General features: G+C 39.9%; 1 protein-coding gene across 1 annotated transcript in view; it reads left to right on the top strand.

Annotated features, from left to right (window-relative positions):
* LOC115055161 (attractin-like protein 1) overlaps positions 1-5,698 on the top strand; it is a 160,115-nt gene extending 154,417 nt beyond the window's left edge. The window contains exon 27 of the mRNA XM_029520685.1: positions 5,503-5,698. Within this exon, the coding sequence (XP_029376545.1) occupies positions 5,503-5,638 (136 nt within the window). The 3' untranslated portion in view covers positions 5,639-5,698. The remainder of the gene's footprint in view (positions 1-5,502) is intronic.
* The last annotated feature ends 22,094 nt before the right edge of the window (positions 5,699-27,792 follow it).

Below are 27,792 nucleotides of genomic sequence, written 5' to 3'. Positions count from 1 at the left end.
ACTCCCTGAGCAAGTCTAATTCATTTCAAAATGACCATTATCATCATTCACCTCCGCAATGATCCTCTTAGTCTGTTTGTCCAGTTACATTTTATTTACCTTTTATTTAAACACAGAGGAATAAACAAACTGACTCACAGGGATGAGCAGCACTGAGAGGTAACGGTGGGAACAGACTGTGGTGGCTGCATCACTGACACGTTTGTGTGTGTGTGTGTGTGTGTGTGCTGTGATCACACCAGCTGTGCTTCTGCTGTGTTACCGTTCCTCTGTGTCTCTGTTTGCTGAATGCTCACTGGATTAGACTGAAGTAGAAGGAAATGTGAAGCGATTTCATTTCTACAGCACCAATCAGACATTTGGCAATTCAATGTGATTCACAAGAGGCATGAAATACATTAAAACTTCAGCAAAATAGGCTTTTAAAAACAATAGAGCTTATTTGAATAAATACTAATAAGTAAAGAGGTCACATCGAGAGTGAATAGAAACAAATTTATAAAACAAACACATGCAAACAAGTAAAGGATTAAAAAGTTGTTCTCTAATTTATTGTAGAGCTGCATGTAGTGATGTTTATTTATCCGTGATTTAAGCTGACAGTTTCAGCAAGAGCTCAGTCTCTAGGTGAGGAGCAGGGAAACTAAAAGCTTGTTCTGGTTCTGTGACCCCTGAGTAAACCATTTCCAGGGGAATTGACGTGGATACAGTGGAGACAGTGGATTTCAAAGTGGGTGCCACCAGGGGACGCTAGTGGGGCCTCAGGAAATTAGAGGGAAGATGAGGAAAAAAAGCAAAAATAAAAAAAATAGGATAATTGTTTTTTTAAATCTTTATTGTAAAACATAATTCAGAATAATATAAATTCACAGAAATGAAATATGACAAAACTTAGACTTATATCGAAGAAATGCAACAGTTCATCTATCATCATTCATTGATTGATTTTCATTTTCATTAATTTACCTGCTCTGTATTTTGTACACACAATTTAGTTTTGTCAAAGTCCTCATATTTTACTGGTGCTTTTGTATTTTTTCATCTTCCCTTAAATTATGACAATAGTATGTACTTGTACTTTTAGCCTCATAAAGCAGCTGATCCAGTAGCCCATCTCTCTTATCCTATAATACCTTCTAGATTTTTATTGACTCCCCACAATATTTCTGTAGCGCAACCACAGTGTTAAAAGCTCATTAGTTTTACGGCCTGTCAGAAAGCAAAACACTGGACAGCTCTGTTTGATATTATAAGATACGATTAAACAAGTATTGAAGGATATATCATATTTACAATGATTTAGTTTTTTTGTACTGAGAATGTCCATTCAAATTATCTGGACATTAAAGGAGGCTTGTAAACTTTGTAGACTCAAAAAAAAAAGAAAAAGAAAAAGAAAAAGTAGAGGTTTCGATGGACAGAGTAGAATTGATTTGTGTTCTTGCTGACTGAATGGTCTGTTTTGAAGGATTGGGATTAGCAGAGTTTGTTAGGCTTTTCAGGCGTAAAGCAGCCATCTGGTTCACAGGAGTCTGACTTTCTGACATGACTTAGACAAATGTTAAACTGTAGGGAAGGTTAAACACATACAACACTGAGGTTAAAAAGAGATGAAGGCTCCTCTCTGGAGTTTTTATGGTGCTGTCTCTTCACTGAGACTTGATTTGCTTGTGCAGATGGAACATTGTTTCCTATTGCCAACTTTCTCTGGATCAGATGTTTCACTGTCCTGAAGTCCTGCCCCGGGATTTTAACTTTGTTTGATGCCACTTTGAAGGAGCAGGAGCACAGCCTCAAACATCATGACACAACCTTGAATAAACTCTCACTTGGACCCATCCTCATTCCTACCTGGTTGTTAAATCAGTTTGATTGCTACTGCCCGTGGTTGATCAAGAGACTCAGTGCAGTGTTAAATCCACAGGACACTCCCAAGCTTTGGGCCTCTACCCTTCTGCCGCCCTCTTTCCTTATCCCAAATGGCTTAGTGATAGTATAGTAATAGTAATAGTTAGCCGCTCCGCTCCATTGGTTAGATGGCTAAGCTCAGGCCAAGGCCCATTAATACTGAGCTGTGGCCCATTAATACTGAGCTGTGGTATCCCTGAACAGGGATTCTTGGCCTTGATTGGATTTGAATCCCATCTAGTGCAGGGATTTTAAAGGTACCTTCAGAGGGTGTCAAAGCAGTCCACGGGAATTACTGCGTGTATTTTTCTCTTCTTTAATTGTTCCAGTGAATGTTCAGTGTTCAGCTTGCAATATGTTGTCCTATACAAAACATGAAGCATGGCTGAACATGAGGCAACATGGAGATTTGATAACAGTGAACAAGCATATGCCATGTTTGGCTCCATCCTGTCAAGAGAGAAGGCTTTGATCCTCTGTTCTGATTGCCTGACTCTTTTCTGAATGGTCCAATTGAAAATAGTAGACTGAAGGTTACCGCTTGGAGAAGCCAAATCCTGCAAGGTTGGAGGCTGAACACACTGACTTTTTTTGTGGCATCACAAAGTCCCAGAGGTCCTGACAGCTCGACTCTGTGGACTGAGACCTTTGATACTTAATGATACCTAATTAGTATAGAAACTAGGACCGATTTATCGTCAAAGTCTCAAATAAAGCCTCTCACGTTTTTCAGATAGGGACATTGTACATTATTTTACATATATATATATATATATATATAACATTAACTATAAATTAATAAATGTAGTTAGTGGCAGCATAAAAGTTTTTATTGCAACCAATTATCAAAACTAAAAACGACAAAAAAAATGTTTGTCACAAAACATTTATGCGCTGCATGTGCAGAGTAATGTCACAACTCTGGATAATAATACCAACCCCACCAAAGTATGTGAAACTGATTAATTTTATTCAAAAAGGGCATCCTATCATAGACTTCTCAATAAGTCAGATCAATTTGATGAGCTGGGTGTTGGCAGCTATGTTTTTATTTATTTATTTATTTTTTTTTCATGCAAATGAAATACCATTAACTACCATTTACTTTTATCTGTTCTGACTTTGTGTGAATGCAGTAGAAAGAAAGACATCGAGCAGATGAGACCATGGCCTGTGCCCTCGATATTAATTTGTTGTTTATGATTTGATTTCGAGACAAGGAGGTGTATAGTAAAGGTCACAGAGTTAAAGCAGCAAGAGCAGCACACCTATAGTCTGTAGTACTCAGGTGCTAGAGGTGAAACGGTTGTTTTTTTTTTTTTTTGCATCATAAATTCTGCAGCCGGAGTTGTTGAAAGTGGGTAATTCACATCCAGCGGCAGCAATAAGCATCTTGTCCTCAGAGCTGGAGTGGAAATGGATGGGTTGGGGGGGGCTCCTGATTGTGCTGTGCCTGACGGCAGCTGAGAGGTCGACTGTGGACAGAGGAGGCCACAACTGAAGCCTCTTCACCACACTGGGTCTGAAAATGTCACGCTCATTACAGTACTAATACCCTTTACAAAGCTGTCATTTCCACATAGGAGGATGCATCACACACACAGACGCACATGCATAAAAAGATAAAGAAAGGGATTGTTCAGCGATGCTGTCCTCAGCATTTTTTCGGGACTTCCTGTTGTCAAATCTTCGGGTGTGCTTGTTTTCAGTCTTGTCAGAAAGTTCTGTTTGAGAAAGAAGCTTTGTGTTTGACCAAATAACTTTGCCCTCCAGACACTGGACTTTGAGGCTGGAGTGTGTGGTGTGTGTCTGTGTGTTGCATGAGACCTTATCCTGTGTTTGAGAGCATCATGTCATCATATCTCATTGACCTTTCGATACCCTTTGCTGTCTAAAAATCTGCAGCTGCCTGCGGTCACAGTGGTTTTGTATCATGTCACAAACTTCCTGAGAATTTTTCTGGAGCTGGAGGAGAGTAAATGAGTGTGAAATCACTGATTCATGGTTGTATTGTTCTATTTGTACTCCACAGCTACAAAGGAACATTGCATATTTGAGATCCCTGTTATTTAAATTGGAAACCTGACAGTGAAGAAATAACCTTAAAATTCCATATTGGTATGTCGCATACTCAGACACAAAAGAAAGACTGTAAAGGAAACAAGAAGCGTGAAAATACGTGATTAAAATATGTTTGATTTTTCTGAGGTTTTTTTCAATCAGTTTATTTCTTGTCAACAGCTCCTCTGTTAGCTGTAATTTTTTACACATGGACTGTGACTGTAGCTACAAACCTGTTTGAATTCCAAAATCGATTGTTTCCAGAAGGATTAAAAGAGTAAAACTGTTCAGAATAATAACAGAATAATAAACATTGAAAAGTTAAAAAAAAAAAAAAAAGATATGTTCTCTCATGCTATGGTAACCTCTTAAATCTATCCTGACCTGGCAGTTCCCATAAGTCTGCTCCAAACAAGCACAGGTAACAGGGCAAGTGTCATCGTCTGTTTGGAGTTGGATGCACCCAGTTCAGTGAGGCTGAGAGTCGGGCAGGAAAAATAATTACTTCAAACCTCCATAATTACATATTTCATACTTCTCAAATGTTGTATTTGAAGCAATTATTTTTTATAAAAAGATATATTTGAGATTTACGTTACAAAGTCGGAGTAACAAAATCCAGGTGGGTGGGGCTTAGTCGGAGGGTGCTGAATGTTTCCTTCGTGACATCACAAATTTTCAGAAGTGCTGACACCTGTTTTAAGGCTCAGTTAATGTTAATGTAAGCAAACTGTTAAATTACCATGTCTGCTCTTGAAAAACCGTATCTTCTAATAAAGGTGTTTTTTTTCTTAGCTCGTTCATGTTTTTATCCAGCACTTTGTTGATTGTAAAGAGCAAAAAAATGACTCCAAGCAAGAGATGCATACTTAGCATTACTTTTTCAATTAAAGTAGCATTCATGTTATCACAGAAATATCATTTCTAACCTTCCAGTTCATAATTAATTTCTAGGTGTTTGTTTCAAAAACCCCTTGCTAGGGCTCATATACAGAGTTTTCTCATCACATGCTGTGAGTGTCCACAGAGACGGGACCTTTAGCTTTTCTCTAACGGGCATCAATAAAATCTGAAAAAACGAAATTATCATTCAGCCATTGATCCCACATTAGAAGAGGGTAACCTGAATCTCAATGATGAACCAGACTCATACATTTCTTGTTATTGTAGATGTTACACTGTATACTGCAGATGTTATCCTGTTATATTATTTGTAAACACTGAACCAAACAAAGCCAGCATGATGCCGCCACAAAGGCTGAATCCGAATCACAGGCGTGACATGGAAATCAACAGTGCTGGCATCTAGTTGATTCCCTGGTTCTACAGGCATTTATCTGACTCTGCCTTTGTCCCTCCACTCTGACCAACAGTGGCCCACCCTCTCCAAATTGACACCTTTTTATACACAATAGTGCGACAGACTAAAGGTGCAATGCTGACCCTGTTTGTTTTTTTCCCCTTCCCCTGCTCACATGCACTTCTAAAGAATTGTTGACCTCTGATTGATTGAATCACGTCTGCTCTTTCCAGCTGTTTCCTGTCGCTGTTGCTGGTCGCCGCCGTGGTGTGGAAAATCAAACAGACTTGCTGGGCCTCGCGACGAAGAGAGGTAGGATGCATCGCCATCATCATCTTCATACAGTTGTGCATCACTCTGCTGTCATGAGCTGTCGGCTGCAGCTGTCAGAGCGAAGTAAATACACACTGATGCTGCGCCCGCCCTCTTCCCTCCACCCCCATCTGTGAAGGGTGGGTTAATGTTCGTAGTTCTGAAAGAGAGAGAGAGAGAGAGAAAAAAAACAACAACAAAAAAATCCCTTTCTTGGCTTAATGAGCGTCTTGTGATGATAAACATGGCCATTTCCCTAAATTTGTGCTCCTCATAAACCAATTAACTCAGACGAAGTGATGCTAAACAAAGTGGAACGGTGTGATATATCACTTAAAGCTTCAACAGATGCCACATAATTTCATATTTACTCCTGAACCCCCCCTAAAAAAAACACACAATTTACACCCAAATCAAGATAACGCTGTCTGACTTTTTTTTTTTTTTTTTTTTACAACTCTCTCTTTCTCCCCCTCTCCTCCTCCTCTCCCTTGCTCTCTTTCTCCTGTTTAATGTTTTATGTGCTATTTTTCCCTCCATTTTTTGTGTTTGACTCATCAGGGAGGAATCAACATTTGTTTTACGAGCAGCGATGATAATAGTGCGTTGTTGCCGGTGTAATCCACACACTTTCCACAGACAGCAATTGTGCTTTTATACACTTTTTGGTCTGCGGTCCCTCCCTCCTGCCACTGCTGCTGTTATGCAGAAAATATTGCCGCTTTGATGTGCAAATTGACTTTCAGTGTTTTGGCAACGTGTCATGTTACTTTTATGGTCTTTTAAAAAGAGTTGACCTCAATCAGATGGAATGGTAATCTTCTTAAGTGGTTTATTCTCATCTGGGCTCAGTGAGAGAGCAGTTTTTGTCACTGATTGTTCATCACTGTCTGCTGTTTACAAGAAATGCAATCAAGCAAACAGTTCCACAGCATTACTTCTTCTGTTGATACAAAGCTCAAAGTTTTTTGCTTTTATAGTTAATTAATGCATCCAAAATGCAGGTGAAGCTGATTGTATGTCTCTGTGTGAGCTGAATAAGCTAAAAGGAGTGAGGACTGAACCTAACCTTTGTGTTGTCTGCATACTTACACTTTGAAGCTGTGTTGCATGAATAAGCAACCTGTCATTCATCCCAGGCTCCTCCAGAATACCTGGCTTGCATCTTCATGTTTAATCACAGGACAACAGTGTTCTTTTTGTTTTTTTCTTTTTAAAACACCAGTCTTCATCGCTAAAGGGGAGGATCATTTTACTTTGAAAGTAACACAAACGGAAGTGAAATATACACTTATTTGAAGAGAATAAAATAACAGTTCAGTAGCCAGAACTCATCTTTTGAATAAACAGAAATAGGGAATAACAAAAAAATAATGTTTTTTCAAATTTCCCATTTTCTGACGAAGTTTCAGTTTGTTAGTCATGTTTTAAACACATTTAGGAAAAGGGTACCATTAAGGTTTAGTCCTGGTACACTGGCACGGATTTGAATCTGACCCGTGGCTCTTTGCTGAATATCCTCCTCTGTGTCTCTTGCTGTGGCTGTCACAATAAATGCAAAACAAGGAACACTAAGCCAAACACTCCATGCGGTCAGGAACTCAGTTCAAGATGCTGCATGCCTGATTTGTTAAACTGCAGCACTAAAGTCGACTTTTTGTGTTTGTGTCTCAACATTTTGTTCTTTGTATTTTTCGCACGCAAGTGTGATCACATCAGGTTTACATGCGTTTCCACTGATTCCTGTGCCACGGTGGTGAATGTAGCCACCTGTGATCTGACCTACGTGGCCATTGTTTAGCCTTGTTTAACCCCTCTGAAGAGCAGCGTGCTGGCTGCTCGCAGGCTGGCCGACACCTGGCTACATTATTTATGAAATCTGTTCTCATGTCACTGTAGAACTGCGCTGTTGGTTTATTTACCTAGACAACATGCCATTTCTCCAGCTTCCAGTCTTTCTCTCTGTCAGTCCTACTCTTTCTTCCTGGAGGCTGCCTTTCCTCTTCCTTTATTGATAAATGGAAACCTCTGCCTTTGACATCATCAGTCTGAGAACTGTGCAATTCAACTGCACTCTCTTCGCATCTACAGTTAATGTTGTTTTTGAACAACCTGACACAAAGAAGCAAATGCCCTTACAATCTGATGCCTAACTTCAGGGGAGCTGAAAGAGGTAAGGAGAAGGAAAGCACTTGACATGTTTTACTGAGTAATGGCTGTCACGGCGAAAACGCGGTGAAGTGCGTTGCAGGGTGAGGACCCAATTGCAGGAGCCAGAAACCAGGTAGGTGAAAAAAAAAAAAGACTTTAATCTGAACTATATTTACAACAGAAACTGAACAAGAAAACATGGACAGAGCCCGGACAAATCTTACAGCGCATGGACAACAAAATCTGACAGGAACTGACAAGGACTAAACAGAGCATGGACAATGGACAAGGAGCAACCAGAAAACAGGACTTAAAAACAGTGCAAGACACAGGTGATCCACATTAGGGCAGGGAAGGCAATCAACATGGGACACAATGAGGAAGTAAAGTAATGAGGAACACAACGGAACCAGGACTTCAAAATAAAACAGGAAGTTACAAAGACAGAACACTAAAACTCAAAACCTGACAAATGGCCCTCAGCCTCCCTTAGAGGGACACCCTGACATTTCAAGATATATACTCAGGAACCAGTTCATTGTTATATCACAGGAAACTCTTCCCGGGTTTGTCCTTTAGCAGCTTTGAAAATGTCATCACTGAAACCAGCAGATGGACAGCAAGCTACCACCGAAATTATAATAATGAGCCACCAGCAATCTACCGTAATTTCTGGACTATAGAGCACACCTGAATATAAGCCGCGCACCCTAATTTTAAAGAGAAAAACAGTTTTGTACATTTATAGACCACACTTGTTTATAAGCCACAGGTGTCGAAAATATTGGAGGAAATGGCATGTGGCAGGAATTATGTTACACAGAAATATTTTGCCTTTTCGCCAGATAGATCAACTTTAACTTGCATGCTGCACGTTATGCACTGCTTCGTGTGTTTTCCATTATAAGTGTGTGTGCATGAAGGACAAAATAAATGACTGATCTGAAGAATTTTGTGTGGGTCCCTTTAATTTAATGTGAACAATTTCATTGGTCCACTGTGACCTATTTGGTAATTTCATTGGTCTGATGTGACGCCAAATGTATTGGTGGCATGAAGATCGTTACCCATAAAAATACATAAATTAGTCACATAGTTGTTTTAGCAGCAGGGTTCAAAGCGTGTGAAAAAAGTAGCGTCTTATAATTCGGAAATTACGGTAAATACAACAGACACGTATTCAAAAGATGTGCTATTCACATAAAAACTTATGGCTCAGCTAAAAAATAAGTTCAATCCCATAATTACATCAAGGCCAAACAGTACCTTCTTTTTATTTTAACGATAGCAAAGGAAGGATAGTAAAGGAAGTTACAGTAAACAATGTGATCCCATCAGAGACAACATGTACTGCAAATTCTTATCATCAAGTTTATCACAGTGGTTGACACAGTGGCTGTTAAAGCCTTTATTTTAAACAATAAGGGGCAAAGAGGCTGGCAGGAAACAGGGAGGGAAAGTGTACTGTACCTGACCTGCTTCACTGGTCACTGGAATCTAACTTGCGATGCTGCGATAACCTGGCATGCAGGTAAACCACTCAATCACTCAATTAGCTTTAAAGACAATTATACAGAAATGGTTTACACAATAATATATTTTCACCACAATCGGCCTGTTTATGTTGCCTACCATTGGCAGTACCTTCATGGCCCCCACAGAGGGCCCAAGCATGATTCAGCCATATTGGGAACCACTGTTATAAATCATGTGACCTCTACCCTGAGAGGATTAATGAAGTCACAACTGAGATTTGTGCACAGGCAGGTAATGGACAATGGTGCCCATCAGAGACATGAACCTCCACTGTCCTCTGTGCTACATCTTTCAGTGATGAGGCATTGATCATGTGGCTCAGGGAGGAGACTGAATTGACGGTGCGTTGTCACTTGAAACCACCGTTCTTGTCCTGTCTCCAAGCAAACTATTTGTTTCAGCCAAAAACATAGGCTTTTCTTCAAATTGACCTTAACCATAAAGATCACACATTAGACTGTTTTCTCCCATTTCACCGTGCGTGTGACGATAAAATCTGTAGCTTTCTCATATGCAAAATTCCCTGTTGCATTGTCCTTCAGCAGATAAGTGGAGCTTTTTGTTCACGCAGAACTCCATCTACCATTCTAACATGTAAGGTGGTGAATAAACAGGGACAGAAGGAACACAGACAGATACAGAGATAAAAATCCTGTTAACAGAACTTTGTCAATGGCCTCTCCAGTCCACCGCGGCTTCTCTTGCCTGAGAAATTAACAATGCTAATCAATAATGCTGTAGGCGTCCTTTTTATCATCCCTTTGTGTTGATATATTTAGTGCTGGCCTGATTATAATGGTGATAAACTGGTGTTGTCAGGTACTTCGGGGCCTTTGGGGGAAAGCTGGTCAATACAATGGGATCTATCTCTTCATATTGGTATCATTATTGTAATGTATTTGAGCAGTTATTACCAGTCAGACTGTGTGAGAGTCCTTTCATACAGCTGCTGAGCTGCACTGTATTTGAGGAGTTGAATATGTTAAACCTTTTAAAATATTACTAAACACATGCATTGAGGAGGGAGCTGGGGTTGTTCACCAAGAGTCTCTGCTGTGGTCGGAGGAGATGGGAAGTAACGAGGTAGGGGTATGTTCACCCTGCATTGGTGGACTGAAAACTGGATGAAGCCATTAATATTGTTATATTGTTATAACCTATATCAAGAGCACTGAGCCGGCATCTTGAGTTAGCCCAGGTGCTTCTGCTGCCTTGGTGGTCCTGTCAATAAAATGGGAAAACCCGCGCTAATAAAATGTCTGAACATGTTATCATTATATTTGGAGCCATGCAATAAATTCACATAAAAACATATATTACATAACTGTTTATTATACAACCTGAAAACGTGGTGAGAACAGGTCCGGCAAAGATGTCCACATATCCCTTTTTTTCAGCTTCACTCCCAAGGTGTTTCCAGGCTAGACGAAATATAATATGTAATCTCTCCATCATGTTGTGGGTTTACCTCAGAGCATCCTACCATTTGGATGTTTTGGGAAGACTTCCTCGGAAGGCACTGAGGTTTCAACTGAAGGAGGTGGTTAAAAAACACTACGATAACAACATAAAATATATGAAAGCAGCTTCTGTAAGGTTTAAAATTTTAAGTCTGATGTGTGAAGGTTCTGTCATGTGTCGACTGAGCCACCGGATCTGCTTCCTAATTGAAAATGAAAGGCTTATATGTGTTAAAGCATGATAATATCAATATATGTGTGTCAGTTCTGTCAGGTTGTAATATAAGAGAAGACAGTATCTATTTTATTCAGCGTGTGGTGTGAAGCTGCTTGTCTCTCCAGAGAGCTGGTCCTGTGGGGAACCACGGCAAAAGGTGAAAATGGGATCTCTTGACTGTTAATTATGGATCACAACCAGTGACAAAACTAAAGAGAAAGCTGGGTATTAATAGAATCACATATTTATGTTAATTGCATTTTTTATCATCCCTTTTTTTTTTTTTTTTACCAGCAATCATTTTTGGATATGAGATCAAACAATCAAAAGCTACTTTGAAATTCTAATGCTGATGCATAGAGACAGGCTCAACAAGACGTCTCTGGTTTTCCCTAATAGGGTTGCCCCTCTGAAGACAGTATGTGTTTGTGTGTGTGTGTGTGTGGGGGGGGGGGCTGTGGGGATGAGAGAGAGAGAGAGATGTATATCGTCTCACAACTGATTAAATAAGTCAAAAGACAAATGAAAACCTTCTATAGAAAGACAGTGAGCCGGAAGGAAGAAGTTCATACCCCTCCCTGTTGACTTCAGATCCATTTTTCATCACTCTGTCCTCTCCCACCTTGACTCTGTCAAATCAAGTGACTAATTAAAAGTTTAAATGTAACTTTACAGACCTTTCAATCAACACAATGCAGAGCAACTCCTTTTTAAGACATAAAAGTACTTTTATAGTAGACCCTGATAATTTACATTTCTAAACTTTAAGGCAACAACCACTACAGTGGTGACTTCTATTATGTTCGATATATGCTGCTGTAGGGCAGCACGGTGGTGGCGCGGTAAGCACTGTGTGGAGTTTGCATGTTCTACCCGTGCCTCCGGGTACTCCGGTTTCCTTGTAGGTCCATAGGTCAAAATGCTAGCGTGAGTGGTTGTATGCCCGGAACGTTGGCTGGGATTGGCTCCAGCGCCCCCTGTGACCCGGAAATGGTTAAGTGGTAGAAGATGGATGGATGGATGGATATGTTGCTGTAATTGGAGCGTCTCTGTATTTGGAACATGGACAACATGACTTCAGAACCCAAGGGTCTTTCAAATTGAATGATGCATGTTGTTGAGGCACATGCTTCATGTTTTAGAAAATATTAGTTCTCTATGTTCCCTCTGGGTACCCCAGGTTCTGATTCTAAATTGCCTGAGGCTGTGAATGGTTGTTAGTTTGTATACATCAGCCCTGTGCTGTGATGGTGACCCAGCCTTGCCCGGTGTCAGCTGGGGTTTGGAGCCAGCCTCCCTGTGACCTAAGTCACTTTTTAAATTTCTCTGATGTGGTTAATATAAATGTGGGAAATTGCGCCTGGAAACTGATCTATTCTGATTTTCTCATTGTGGAGTTATGGATCAGGTCCTTTTTCTCTCTGTGCTGTTCAGGGTTCAGGTTTATTTAGCACCTCCCTTCATGCTGGTTCACAAAGTATGTCACATATGACTCTCAGACTATGTGAATCTGATCAGACTGTCATTTCTTCACTTTAGCACAAAGAAAACAGAACTGATAGAAAAAGATCAATTTCACAATAATACTACTAATAATAATAATAATAATAATAATAATGAATCATTTGAATCCGTGGGCAACACTTAGTCAGTGACTCCACTGTTCTTCTTATCTGCCGCCTCACTAACGTTAAACACAGTAAAGCTTTCCCATCCATCTGTCTCTCTATAAAACCTTGTTTTTCTCAGTTTTCTTACTCACCCACTCGCTTAAGCATTCCTCTAAAATTCACATCTCAGACAGATGTTGTCACACTTCCTCATCAATAAATTGTCCCATTTTATTGGTAATTTGCAACAGAGCCAGTCTTGCCTTCCTTCAGCCTTGCCCTCCTGAAGACTCAGACAGGCCTCTCTTTCTATATGTAGATGGGCAGATTACATTGATGGGTTTGAGGCTTCTCCTGTCGGCTGACATCAATTCCTGACTTCTGCCGTCTTCACAATTACAGCGCCCACATAAACTCTCAAATGCATTTATTCATTCATCTTCTGCCACTTACTGTATCCGTTTCCGGGTTGCGGGGGGTGCTGGAGCCAACACAGGTCACCAGTCCATCACAGGGCCAACACACAGAGACAGACAGAGACCAACAACCACTCACACTCACACTACGGACAATTTAGAGTCACCAGTTAACCCAACCGTTATGTCCTTGGACGGTGGGGGTATACCGGAGTACCCGGAGGAAACCCACACAGAGCATGCAGACTCTGAACAGAAAGGGTCCAGGCTTGGGAACTGAACACAACACCTTCTTGTTGTAAGGTAATAGCCCTGAACACTATGCTGCCTTCTGTTCAATTAACATATTGTGTCATTATTCCCTAACACTCATTAAGGAATTGCGTTCAGCGATACTCCACTCTGACAGGAGGGTGAGAATTCACAGCATAATAAGGAGCAGTTGATTAAAATTTAAGTTTTAAGGCTGTTTTGGTTGTTTAGGACATGCCAGCACTCCACTGTAACCAATGTGCTGGCTTGTGAGGCTAATTATTCTGCTGTAAATAGTTTCCTGGGGTCTGTTACAGTCTAATTTCAGCTGCTGGCTGATGAGCAAAGGCACTTAAGTTAATTTTAATGACAAGATTTTGTCACAATTATGGAATCACAACCAGAAGCCATTGATTAAGACAGTAAATAGGCAGTATTGGAAGCAAACATATTTTGGGGATGAAGCTGACATTGTGATTACAGACCTTTAGCTTTTTGTTTTTGGAATAAAAGCTTTTCTTTTCTTTTATTAAATCTGCTACAGTGTTGGGTTTCCAAAGCTCTGCAGAGGTGATGTTATGCTCTGATTGCTTAGTCCTTGGCTACCACATACTACAATCTGCAGTTGGACAGATTAGCCTGTCTGGACCAGTGAATGCCAAATCACATCTGTGTGTGTCTCTGTGCTCCACACTGTGTTTGTGTCTTACTTAGCTGGCATTAACCAAGGTGGCAGATTAGTAGAAGAGGCTTAATGTTGTCAGGCATGGCTGGGTGTCTGTGGACACCCACTGTGTAAGGGAATCAAACAGACACGGCAGGAACACACACAAACACACACTGGTGCCTGTGCTCCACCCTCACACCACAAAGGCTGGTCTTCACTGCAGTTACGTGGACAAGCTCAAAACTGTATATCTTAGAGTTTCACTTCAAGTTGGATCTCGTGAACAATAAAAGAAAACATGCGAACGCAAGCTTGATGAAACTCAGTAACTGCCCTTTACATATTCATTTATTCATCTTCTACTACTTTTCTGTTTCCGGGTCACAGGGGGTGCTGGAGCCGATCCCAGCTCACCTTGGGCAAGGAACGTGGACAGGCCAAATCACAGAGACAGACAGAGACCAACAACCACTCACACTCACAGAGAATTTAGAATCCCCAATCAACCCTGAAAGGCATGTCTTTGGATGGTGGGAGGAAACCCACACAGGCACGGGGAACAACAGCAACAGCACTAGCCACTATGCTGCCGTGCTGCCACCCATTTCAACTAAAACTACACACATTCAACCACCCTCCCCAGCGTTGGCTTGTCTTGGAGGCTCCTGCCTCTTTAAAGAAGCTTTTACCTCCACACTCTTTGCCAAGTGCTTGGCCACTGTGAGATTTGTTGGGCCTCTGCCATCAAAGTTAAACAGAATTCACTCTAGATCTGCTCTATTGGTAGCGTGCACTTTTGCTGTGATTTGCCCTTATACAATAAACAATTGGCATTTCTGCACAGGTATTATAAATCAGGTTCTGGAGGTTCTGCCTATATGCTTGGAGACTTGTTATTGGCTTTGAGTCTCCCAGTTATAAATTTTTTTTTCTAAGTCCAGTTAACGACCTTGTAGTCATTTATCACTGAGTCATGGTGTACACACAGATATAGTTGGCTTTAGTTCCTCTGGTCCTCTGTCAGTAGTGTGTGAGAGGTCTTAAAGTACGGACTGTAGTACTGACTGGGTGGTGGAGCACTATGTCTCCTGTACTCTCTGAAGCCTGTCAACGCTCTGGAAAACAGAACCATCCTGATGTTTTCATTTTTCAGATGTCGGGGAAATCTGACCTCTTTTAAAAATGTTTTTATACGGAGCTCAATGTTCAGCAAAAGAACTGGTACTTGACTTCACACCTCAGTAAAATTGACTGTCACGAGTTGAATGGTGGAACACTGCAAATCTTGATGCATCATTCTCTTTGCTTCTTCCCCTTAATATTCATTCATCTTCTACCATTTAACTGTTTCCGGTATGCAGGTGGTTCTGGAGCCAGGGCACACCCTGGACAGGCACATGTGCTTATCCAGGCATTGGCTAGAAGAAGAAAGAAATATATATTTATTTAATTCAAAAGCAGGAGAGTGGAGTTAATTCACAACAGGGACAGTTTCTGGTGATGTTGTACTTTCAAATATGACAAGGAACATGCAGGATGCGAAACCAACACCCTTACGTCTGATTAATGGACTCTACGATGAACTGTGCTTAACTGGTCTTCCACAGACCATTAGAGTCTGACTCCCAGAGTAAGTCAGTCCCCACAGACTCCCATGTTGAAATGTCCAACTTCACAGCAGAAATCAACGTGTGCTGCCTAGTATGTTCAATCAGTTTTGGTGTCAACTGCCAACTGTACAGGCATCATTCTTTTACATTCTATCAAGGCTCAAAGTTATGCATAATGGAAGACACGGCTGTTTTGACTGACAGGACACAGTTATACAAATCAGAAAAAGTATGTATAATTCAAAATTTTCAACAAAACCAACCCCTCACATTGTTTGCTGAACACCCTCCACTCCACTGTTACCTGTCCTATATTTATTTATTCATGACTTTTTTCAGTGGCCTCTGACATCAATGCAGTTTATATCAGCAGTTCTTTTTATGACAGTCAGCAGTGATGAAAACTGTCTCCTCCTTGGAAGTCACTTTATCCTGTAGTTCAGAATCAGACTTAAAAAACATGAGACACAGTAAATGTTAATGACGCTGCAGCGCTATCAGTGCAGCCCCGGTGACCACCGACACCATTAGGGATCCAGATTTGCTTGAAGGTGGCTGTGTTCAGAGAAGAATTTCAGCATGGGGGGGGGGGGCTGTTTTTAGGTGTGCCATATGGTGGATGAGATGGTTTTATACAGTTGTGTTTGTCTGTCTGTTCTATTAAGAATTATTACCAGAAAGTGCCGCGGGCCAGCCATCTTTGATAATATATCTCTGCATTCCCTCCTTCCTCCCCAAATTTAGCTGCCTCGCTCTCGCTCTCTTTCACTCTACTCTGCCTGACTCTTTGTTTCTGCTACTGTCCTAGAAATTAGCCCCTGGCTGTCATTGTGACTGATGGCCAATGCTGACTCGAGCTGCGAGGAGACGGTCTTTCTTTTGTTAACAACTCCAACTCTGAACCTGCCATTTGACTCCTGGACCTTCACTCTGCTGAATGTTAGTTCTTGTGTGCGTTTTTATGTCCACACAGACAGGCAACTGATATTAGAATAACTCAGTCTATATTTTTTTTTGTGTTTACTTTCTGAAATTCAAGCCTGATTAGAAATTCTGGGGCAGTTACTGTTAATTTTTTATGTATGAATCATAAATAATATATTAACTCCCAGGGCAAAATAGTTTTTTTTTTTTAAGCATTAAAGAATACAACTAGACATATTACTAGAAATATAGACATACTTAAAGAGTTATGATATAGTGAGAATGGACAAATAAAATAGCTTAATTATATGGAAAATGAATGGACAATAAGTCAATAAAGATTAAGGGGAAATATCAAAATATAAGCAGTGTAATATATGGATCATCATACGGATGTTTATCGCAGAGTTGTAGAGTCGGATGGTCACCAGCAGTGGTCTTTTCCTGTGACAGTGGTCCACTTTGGTGGGATGATTGTGTGACTGATGCCGCTCCTGTGTTTGGCAAGCTCGTCAGGGAGTGGGTTGGAGACACTGTACAAGATGGAGGTCAAGAGATACGGAGGGTCACGTTTTTTTATGAATATTGAAAGAAAGCCAAGTAAATTCTGAGTGTATGTGTGGAATGTTAGTGGTCAGATCCAAATTTTCGAATTGTATTTATTTTTGAAGGATCCATGTGGAGAACGTTACAAGACAGAATGTCTTCGTTTTGATTACAGCTTCTCTCTCGGATATAGTTTTAATTTACCTCATCTCCAAATCTCCATCTCCAGCATCTTCTGCTTCTCAGCGGGTTCAGAGGAGTGAGAGCGGTTGGTAAACTGTCAGTCCTCAATCATCTTCCATACGCGGTCCACTTATGGACCAGGTTTATACCCAGTTTGTCTGCCTCTAAATCTGCAGGCAATGTTGGGTGCTGCTAAGTTAGCAACACCCCATTAACAGAAACCAGAAATATGGTGGAAATATGGTCAGTCAGTCAGTCAGTCTGCAATGTTCCAGATGACAGGGCATTCAAAAATATACATTTATACCTTAATCACAGCCCTGTATTACAACGCCAATGCAAAAAAATGTGGGGACACTGTGTAAGGTGAATATCGTGAACCAATGTATTTTTCACAGTCTAGCTTACACAAGATATTAAATTCGATGGTCGTGGTACTGAGGGTCTGATAACAAGGCAGATGGTTCCTCTTTAGTGTGAGGGAGATAGTCTCCATGGTTTCCAAAAATAATTTCAAATTTTGACTTGTCTGACTACAGAACAAATTTCACTTAGCCTCAGTCCATTTTAAATGAGCATTTTTTCCAGATGCTCTGAATTGCTCAGTAACATTGTGAACCACAGATGATAACATATTCAAAGTCCTTGCAATTTTACATTATTATATTATGTAGAAATATTCTGAAATTGTTCCACAATTTTTTGCAGATGAATCTCTGACCAACCTTACTCCAGAAAGACTCAATCATGCTGGTGATTTTGTTTTATTATGACTTACCTTTCCAGCCTTTTGTTGCCCCCATTCCACATTTTTTGAGATGTGTTGCTGACCTGAAATTCAAAGTTACTCAGTTTTTTTCTCTAAACATACTACATTTTCTCATTTTAGTGATTGAAAAAACGAAACAACACAAAACAACAACAAAAAAAAATAAATTGGTTTATGAGATTTGCAAATCACAGCAGTCTGTCTTTATTTACATTATAAAGAGATTTTCAACATCATCGCTAGTATAATATTCACCAATGACTCAAGTCAGCGTTTTTCACAGCGTAACTGAGATCAAATTCTATTTCCATTCTGTTTGCCCCAACAGCACCTGTTTTGCGAAACACCCCTTGCATTAAAAAAGTCCATGACTGCATGATTGTGTTATCATAGTTGACGTTTTGCTCCAAATCATGTGTGAATCAAAGCTAAAGCACTGAGTGGTGTTGTGAATTTAAATTGCAGAAATGCTGTGGAGCCCAGAGTCTTTGGAATTCCATCCCTGCCAGTGTGGGTGTGAGAGTTCTGGGATGTGCTGCTAAACATATGTTTTTACTGAACAGAATCCTTGTTTTATCATAAACCAGTGGACAATGATGATCCTAATCCTGCTTGAAGAAGCTTTTCATAAACTACAGGCACACACACACTCACAAACACACAAACATACAAATGCACTCTTCTGCAGAAGAACTCTAAATTCGGGATCAAGGGTGTGAATTATGTCCATGTTCATTTTAAATGTGGATTTTAAAGTGATTGCAGACTTCAGGTGGGCCCACAAACGAAAATCTGGCAAAATGCCTGAACATTTGATATATTGGTAAATACTGTTTGCGTGTATGTAACTAAGTGCTGCATCACTTTTGTGGTGTGGTGTTGTTGTTTTTCCACTGTTTGTGTGCATATTCAGGCAGTGGATGTGTGTATTACATAGATTTTGGAGACTTTTCCAATGGGGAATTTCTCTTCAGTACTAATTTTCTAATTTGTTGTTGACAGGAAATAAAAAAAGAAAAGAAAAGAAAAGAAAAACAAAACTAAACTAAAATGCTGATTTTTATACACATGCAGCTGCTAAAATATTTAAGAATAGAGTTATTTTTTCTTGGCTGTGTCATAGCGTGTATGACATCAACAGACATCAAAGAGCCAGTCTTTTCTTCGGCTCTTTTTGCTGGGAGACTCGATTTCCACACAATACAATATGTGAGACGTCCAACCTCTTAACCCGCCAATCCAAGATGTCACCCAGGCTGTATATTTGCTTTAACCCCTTAACACAGGGTTCAAAATGAAAATGATAGAAGCTCTACAGCTGCAACCTTGCTTTATCTGATGTCTAAAGTTCAGCGGTGATTGTTGCCTTCTTAAAGATGGAACGTGCACAAACCAAAAGCTGGAGCTTTATTTAATTAATATTTGAATCTTCTTTGTAAATACAGAAATAATCTTGACTTTTCCAGCTGAGTACGTTTTAAAATATATATATATATATATATATATATATATATATATATATATCATTACACAAAGCCGGCTCCCTTGCAACAGTGTGTTATTGTCAGATTTGTTTAAAACCTAATGAACTAAACACAACAATGTAACAAACTGAACATGGAGACACCTAATTCTCTGAGCGCAGAACAATCTGAGTCCAATTAGCTGCTCGAAAAAAGAAATTCATGCAGGAGTGGAAATCGTGCTGTTGATTTGTTCAGTTGAGATTAAAACTCCACCTAAGATCATTTCACATATCTGAACAGGAATCTGGTTGAGTATTGGGGAACTCAGTTGTTTCAGAAAGAGTGCAAACTGAATTGCACATGAGGATTAAATGAAAGGCACACACAAAACAATAATGACAATTGTCCTCAGAGAGAGTAGTTTGCATAGATGTAAAGTCAGAACAAAATGTTTCGCTCAAACGAGTGAAACATTTTGTTCTGACTTTAAGCTGCTTGGGAACAGAACTTATACCTGCATTTCTCTATATTATCAATGTGAAAAACAAGGGATACAATAATGTTGACTGAGGATAATGCAATCTAATGAAAAGTTAAATCCAAATTGAAAACGTTAGTAAACTACTTTTAAATATTTCCCAAATAATAACATGAGAGTCAAACATAATAAAGTCTTTTTTTTTTTTTTTTTTTTTTTAGCCTTAAGTTGCATCTGTATGAAATGTCCCTCTGCTTTGTGTTAAATAACCCATCATCTCCACGACAACTGAGACATGATTTTTCTGAAGTCCTTGAAGACTATGGCATGTGGTCCAAATCCAGCGTGTGAACCTATGAGAGCACAAAGCATGGACAAGTGTCACAGTATGCAATAATTTCCTGTTCTGCAATGGACCATCACATACAACAGACGCACAACAGGAAACACAGAAAAACAAAGCACATGGATGTCTTAATGATCCACAACTGCATGTTAGATCATCTGTTTCAAATGGTTGCATAACTATTTATAACAAACCTCTGTAAAAGTGCAAAACATTCTAAGTGCACATTGTCTCTAAAACAGCTTTTCCAGGTGATGGACGTGTGTACGTGGGTGGATTGTGGGTGCTTGAATTGCAATCTTTGTGAGGACCAATTAAGATTAGAGTGACTCCCGTGGGGATGTTCTTCCATTGTGTGCATTGTGTTTAGGGAATAATTCGTTGAGTCATTGCCAATTCTCACCAGTATGAAGCGTATGTCAATGTGTGCTTTGTAAACAGGATTGTAAGCCCCATGTCTGTAATTTGTTCAAGACAATGTTTCATTTTTATTACAAATAGCAAACAACATATATATATTTTTTTTAAGTCATTGTTGTCAAATAGAGCACTGTAGGAAACTGTTTGCGTAAAAACTACGCTCAAAATCAGATTATATCACTCTCAGTTCATCTATGCGGCTGTGAGACTAAACATTGCATCAAGCACTGTGTGACTGAAGAGATATTTGCATTTTTTCAGCCCAGCTGGAGCTTCCTTTTGTTATAAAAGGCACTTTGGAGTCAGAGGTATATATCCTCACTCAAAAACACATATGGGAGCAAGACATACATATGAATGGTATCCGGGGCTGGGTATTTATTATAGTTCAATATCTGAACCAAAGCTTTATCCTCAGGGTTTACCCCATCATCTGTTTATGTGTTTGCATATTATGAGGCTGTAACACTTGGCCTCTTGTGAGCACAGACAAAAGGGTGATTTAATCTGCAGCCTGTGAACCTGCCATGTTGTCATATAAAAACAATTTTCCCCATCTTTGTCTGTGTGTAAATATATTTGTGTGTGTGGAGATAAATAGAAGGGAATGAAAAAGTACTTGTGAATGTCAAATATTTCAAATACAAAACATGTTATTGCCGTGGGCAGTCACATTATGAAAAGCTAACACTAATAATATCAGCCAGAGTCCAGAAGGAGATTTTTCTGATTAACATGCCGACGTGAGAGGAGGAATTATTCAGTCAAATCACTGTTTGGAAGCTGGAAGAGTTCGCTCTCCATAAACACATAAACGTTGATCAGACTGTACCAGTTTCTGTGGAAAACGAATACCACAAAAAAAGCTGGGAGTGACCATTACCTGCAGCTGAACTCTTCAGCAACTTCATCATTTTATCTCAAACACATCAACCTCACAATATAACAAATATGGATTTAAACCTCAGCCTCAGAACTATTCGCAGACGATGCGGCATTGTTGATCGGTACCTTCAACCTGCACTTTTGCAGTTCGCAGCTGAGTGCGAAGCAGTGGAGATGAGGTCAGCACCTTCGAGTCTGAGGCTTGTTGGGGGTGGAGTTTCAGCCCTATGTGAAGATGAGTTTAAGTATCTTGGCGGTCTTGTTCACGTGTGAGGTAGGATGGAGGAGGAAATTGCAGCCAGCGCGGTAAAGAGGGATGTGAACCAGAAGGCAAAACTCTTGGTCTACAGTCAATCTTTGTTAACCCCCCACCTACAGTCATGAGCTTTGGGTAGTTACAATGAGATGATGGATGGAGACAACTGGAGGAAGTTTCCTCTGCAGGGTGACTGAACTCAGCTGTAGGGACAATGTGACGAGGTCTGACGTCCACAGGGATGGATGGATGGATGGATGGCTACAAACGGAACGTTGTTCCTCACAGCAACTGTAACTCTGTGGGACATATTTCAGCTACACAGTTTCAGTTGTATCGTAACGATTTGAACACAGTAACACAGAATTTACCCATTCAGCTACATTGAGTCTTGTGTTACTCTTAGACAACAGCCACTGTTTGACAACCGGAAACAACAAAACACAATCACGCTCTCCACATAAAGGCAGCCTTAGTGATTCCACTTCAAACTTCCGGTAAGAAAATCGCTGCTGCTAATCAGAGAATCTCTGATCAAAGAGCTGTTTCTCTCTACACTCAAATGTACTTTTTACATCCTCTGAGCAGACAACAGGTAGGAATCACAGAGCAGCTTTTAAAAGCATGTCAGAAAAAAAGCTGGATCAATTATCAATTAAATCAAAGATTTTACAACAAAAAATCAGGCTTTGTAAACTTTGTAAAGCAATGTAAAACTTGTGTTTATTTTTAGTGATTGGTGTTCTTTTATTATATAAAACTCATCCCTTCTACTCATATCACATTCATCTTTTACCACTTGGGAATCAAGTGGTAAAAGATGAATGGAATCGAAGGGAATCAAACAGACACGGCAGGAACACACACAAACACACACTGGTGCCTGTGCTCCACCCTCACACCACAAAGGCTGGTCTTCACTGCTCAAAACTGTATATCTTAGAGTTTCACTTCAAGTTGGATCTCGTGAACAATAAAAGAAAACATGCGAACGCAAGCTTGATGAAACTGAGTAACTGCCCTTTACATATTCATTTATTCATCTTCTACTACTTTTCTGTTTCCGGGTCACAGGGGGTGCTGGAGCCGATCCCAGCTCACATTGGGTGAAGGCGGAGTACACCCTGAACAGGTCACCAATTCATCACAGAGCCAACACACAGAGATAGACAGAGACCAACAAGCACTCACACTCAGACCTACGGAGAATTTATAGTCAATGATTAACACAAATATGAAGTCTTTGGATGGTGGGAAGAAACCAACGTAGACACGGGGAGAACATGCAAACCCCACACAGGCCGGGAACTTAACCCATGTCCATCTGGCTGTGAGGCAACAGCCACTATGCCGCCACTCTTCTCATCCCTTCAAGCTTAAATCAAAAATACTCTAGCTTATTGTAGTAAAGAGGAAGCTTCCCACAGGTGACTGTCACTCTATTTGTCCTCATCTTTGGGTCTTTGGATTGGAAAGAAATTAGACTGGCAAGTAGTTGTAGCTTAATTCCTCATCTGGACAGATGTTGGATTTGCAAGCATGGTTTGTCAGCAGTAAGATCAGTTAGCTGTCAGTGCTGCTAATGAGAGTGGGAGAGGCAAGACCTTGTCGTTGTGGCGATACCTGTTCTTTGCTTAACACGCAGTTTACATAACTTTATTTAAACATAGGCTCAGCTGTGATCACAGCAGTTAAGTCACAAAATGTGTCCCTGGGTTAAACCCACCAGTGAAGTGAGTAAAGAAAATCAGCCGCAGTTGTTAGTAAATCAATACGACCTATTGGAAACTGTTCTGTGCGATTCTGCTTCATCACATCGCATTTCTGTAGATTTGTCAGATGTATGTTCAAGCTGCCAATCTCCTGTTCTACCACATCCTAAAGATTTTCTATTGGATTCAGATCTGGAGCCTGTGAGGTCACTGAAGTTCATTATCATTATTGTCCTTGTATGAAACCTGTAGCCCGTGGAAGGTGGTTAACTTTGGCTAGAAAAGGGTGAACATGGTCAGCAGCAACACTCAGTCTTTGGCATCCGAGTTATGATTAACTGGTATTAATGGACCCAAATTGTGCCAACAAAACTTTTCCCACAACTTTTCACCACCAGTTTGGACCCAAGGCAGATTAGGCTCTTCGATATATTATGCCAAATCCTCATCCTACCATCTGTTCTACTTCAATAGAAATCCAGACCGGCGCCATTTTTCTAATTTCTAACTTTCCTTCTCAGCTACAGGAAGTGAAACCTGACATCGCAGACCATCCACATCAATGCTCAGTCTGCTGTCAAATGCTTTTCTGTGCAGCACAGTCTATTTTCTTTTCAAAATGTTTCAGAAAATGTACCTGAGTGCGCAGTCTTCACTTTGTCCCCTACTCAGCTGTACTGCGAATCGTCCTCTCTCTCCCTCTGAGTGACTGATTCACTGAGCGCTGTGGTGGCAAGGGTGATTGGCCATGATTTTAAAACCCTCTGATGGCTTAAGTGGGAATGTAGTTTGGCAAATTAATGGTTCTTAATCGAGTATGTGTGAATGGTTTAATATGGCGGAAATAGATTCCACTGAGGGCTTAAATACAGGGAGAGAGATTTTAGACTTGAAACTAAAATGCCTGACATTCGAGATGTGGACCATTCTGTAGACGTAAACCTAAAGGCTGTCGGAATTGATTTGATTTCCAGGCAACCTGAAACAGTGAAGACAGTTACAATATCCTCAGTGGGCAGCCACAGGCAGGATATTAAAAATGATAAAGACTCTGGTTTAGTAAAGCTACAGACAATGTTGAAAAGACTTAAATCTGTATTCTATCTAAGAATATCTAAGAATCATAACAGAGCGACTCCACTGGATGTTATAGTTGGTCAGATTGTATTGAAGTCTCCAGGAACATGTCTTTAGGTCATGTTTGATTTACTAGCTTGTTTTTTGAATGAGGTCTTAGTCTCTAGTTTCAAGTCTTCAATACAACATGCTTTTATTTATTTACTTTTTTGTTTGTTTGTTTGTTTGTTAGGGTTAGGGTTAGAGTCAGTTGTTTGATTTCTGCCCCTTTTAGAGGAAAATAGACCACAAAGCAGGAGATGAATTAGCAGTTGTTGTTCATCTATACCATTCTTTTGTTTGCAGGGAAATGATTCTGGATTAATTTATTGCTCATTTAATATTTCAGTCACAAAGTTACACATCTACACACAAGTAGCTGTACTGTGAATGACTTGCCTTACTAATAAAGTAGATTGTGTGCATATTAGCCTCAGAGTTAATTAATCTTTATGCAACGTTAGTGCTAATTATTGTGAATTGACCCCTGTCAGTAAACAATAAATAGACAATAAATTGACTTTGTTTGTCAGTAAATCAAAGCTTTGCAGGCACAGTCAAAGATTGCAAAGGTTCAAACTGTTTTGGAAGATTAATAAAAATGTGTGTTTGTGTGTTGGACCAGAGTTCAGTGAAGTCAGTCACTCTGGTGAAAACATTTAGTACATTTTGTTTTGTTTAGCATCGCTATGAGGATAAATGTCTTTCAAAAAATATAATTTGGGATAATCACTCAAAATTATGTGGCCCTGGGCACTTTTTCCTGCCCCCAAGATAACTTGAATGTATGTCGTTTCATATTAGTATGAGCCATCGAAGTGAGCAGGATGAAAAAGAGCAGGCTTGGTTTTCAGAGGTAAACATTTCAAAAGATGTGCCACTCTTAAAACCCAAATATTCTTTGTTTAGGCTCAAACAAGTTTTTGCTGGTTGGTAACAGCTTCTGCAGACTGTTGAGAGTGCAAATAACTCTCTTTGATTTTCTGTGAAGGTAATTATAGTTGTGCAGTAGAGAGGGAAACAGGTGAGAGACTCCAGACCAGCTCTCTGCTCTCTCTTCTCTCCACTCTCTTCAAATGGAGGATGCTGGCAAATTAGAATTACCACCACAGAATCTTTCTCCCCTCTGTGCCTTGAAGGGCATTGAGAAAAACTGGAGATTCTTAATGTTTTTTTTTTTTTCTGGTCTCTAACTTTGTCTGGATAGTCCCGCTGTGCTTGTGTGTGAGTGTGTGGGTGGTTGTTATAATATGAGGGATTCTGCTTGCATGTGGAGATGAAGAGCTGATAAAGAGCGTAACTCTGCAGACTAGTGGAAAAGTCTCCAGGGGCGAAAAGCCACTACAATCAACCAGACTGAGATGACATTAACCCCCCATTGGGACACAAGCCTGTATGTGTATGTGTGTATGTGTGTGTGTGTTTCTGTTCGAGTTAAAGTCATCCTCATCCATCGCTTTTTGCATCATTAGCTCAAAACAGGGAAGACAGCAGTTGTCAGTATGCTGTGTATGTGCTTTTTTTTGGGAGTCTATTTATTTGTGCGTACGTCTGTGTGCGTGTGTGTGTTTGTGTCAATGGAACTGTATCTGCTTTCTGACAAACGCTCTTTTAATCAAACACTTGAGTTTCTTCTTCCTTTAATTATGTGGGACTTAATGATGCATAGAGCCCTGTTGTCTTCATTAAAACACAAATGCTCTTCCTAACTCCCTTTTCTCTCTCTGAAGTTGAACTGTTCAAACTTTTTCCTTGATGTTTAACATGAGACAGAGAGAGGGAGTCAGAAAACGGAGAGGACAGAACAGTTAGGAGAATTAAAGATCTAGCAAATGTTGCGTATGAGTGCCAGAGCTTATATTTCCATCATATCATGATATGATTCCCTCCATTTGCTTTGAGAGTCAAAACGGAAAAATCAAAAGTGCTGCACAGTCAGATGTTTTTCTGACAAGAAAATACACAGCGGATTTCTGTTTTACTCATGTCATAAACATGTCAGCTCATCAGTTTTGGGGGCGTTTCTGTTTTTGCATAAGGTGAGAAAAGAAGGACCGCAGAATAGAAATGCTTTAAGCTGAGGTTAAAGGGTGGAGGAGATGCATCAATACAAATGTTACATTAATGTGGACAGAAAAAAGCAAAAGCAAGCAAACAGAGATGATAAAAGGAAGCAGGCAAAAAGAAAGATGAAGCTACAAATTTTAACTCTGTACATTAATAATAGGACACACAATTTTCCAGGATGAATTCAAATATCTGAATTATGAAAATGAAAATCGAGTGTAACTTTAAACTTTTAAACTTTTAAGTACCCTCCCCTTTTAAATAACACAATGTCATTTTCCAAGCCTAAAAAATCGAACTGATCAAAATAAAATGATCCAAGGCAAAGAGCAGAGAGGGAAGATGAGGAGAAAGTTGTCAGAATTGTGAGATGATGACAGAGAGTAAAGGACATAAATGCAAAGAGAGTAATTGTGTAATAGAGAGAGGTGTAGACAAGTTACCTGCCAGTAAGATTAATGAGATGCTGAAACAGCTTCAGCCTGCTTTCGGAAGAATCGCTCAGAAGAAAGTTTGCATTATCCGTCATTACAGTCTGGATACTTTTAAATTCTTTAAAAGATATTTATCATCGCAGGAATAAAACAACAACAAATAAAGTTTTCCCAGTACTGCAATGTTTGTTTTTCAGCCTGTTCAAAGTGGTGAAATTGATTCATCCTGTTAAAATTATCTTTAAAGGGAAAAAATCTGATCAAGGTTGACATGCTTTTCTCACCCTGTTGTAATATTCAGACCCTGGAATAAAGCATTTATTCCCAAGCAAGAGGCTCACTCTCAACTCAAAAAAAAACAAACAAACAAAAACATAATCCAGTTTGACTGGCTTGATACAGAGAACAGACTTCAGTTAGACATGATGAAGAACTTGGGCTCTTAACATACACACGTTCAAATGTCCTTCATATGAAATTGAAAGATAAACTAGATACACATCATCACAACATATGGCAGTTATATAGCTAAAATACTGCAAAAGTAGGTTTTATGCATAGACTGTAAATGAAGGTTTGGGTCTCTGAAATGTGTTGTTGAAACTCAGAGTGGGCAAGCCCTGAACTAAAACGCAACATTTCTGCTGTTTAATTTGACTTTTTACCACGGGAGTCTATGGGGACTTATTC

This window comes from Echeneis naucrates, chromosome 15 (genome assembly GCF_900963305.1).
Source record: "Echeneis naucrates chromosome 15, fEcheNa1.1, whole genome shotgun sequence".
In the NCBI taxonomy this organism is placed as follows: Eukaryota; Metazoa; Chordata; class Actinopteri; order Carangiformes; family Echeneidae; genus Echeneis; species Echeneis naucrates.
The sequence above is the reverse complement of the archived record's forward strand: the minus strand, read 5'-3'. Positions and strand labels throughout refer to the sequence as shown.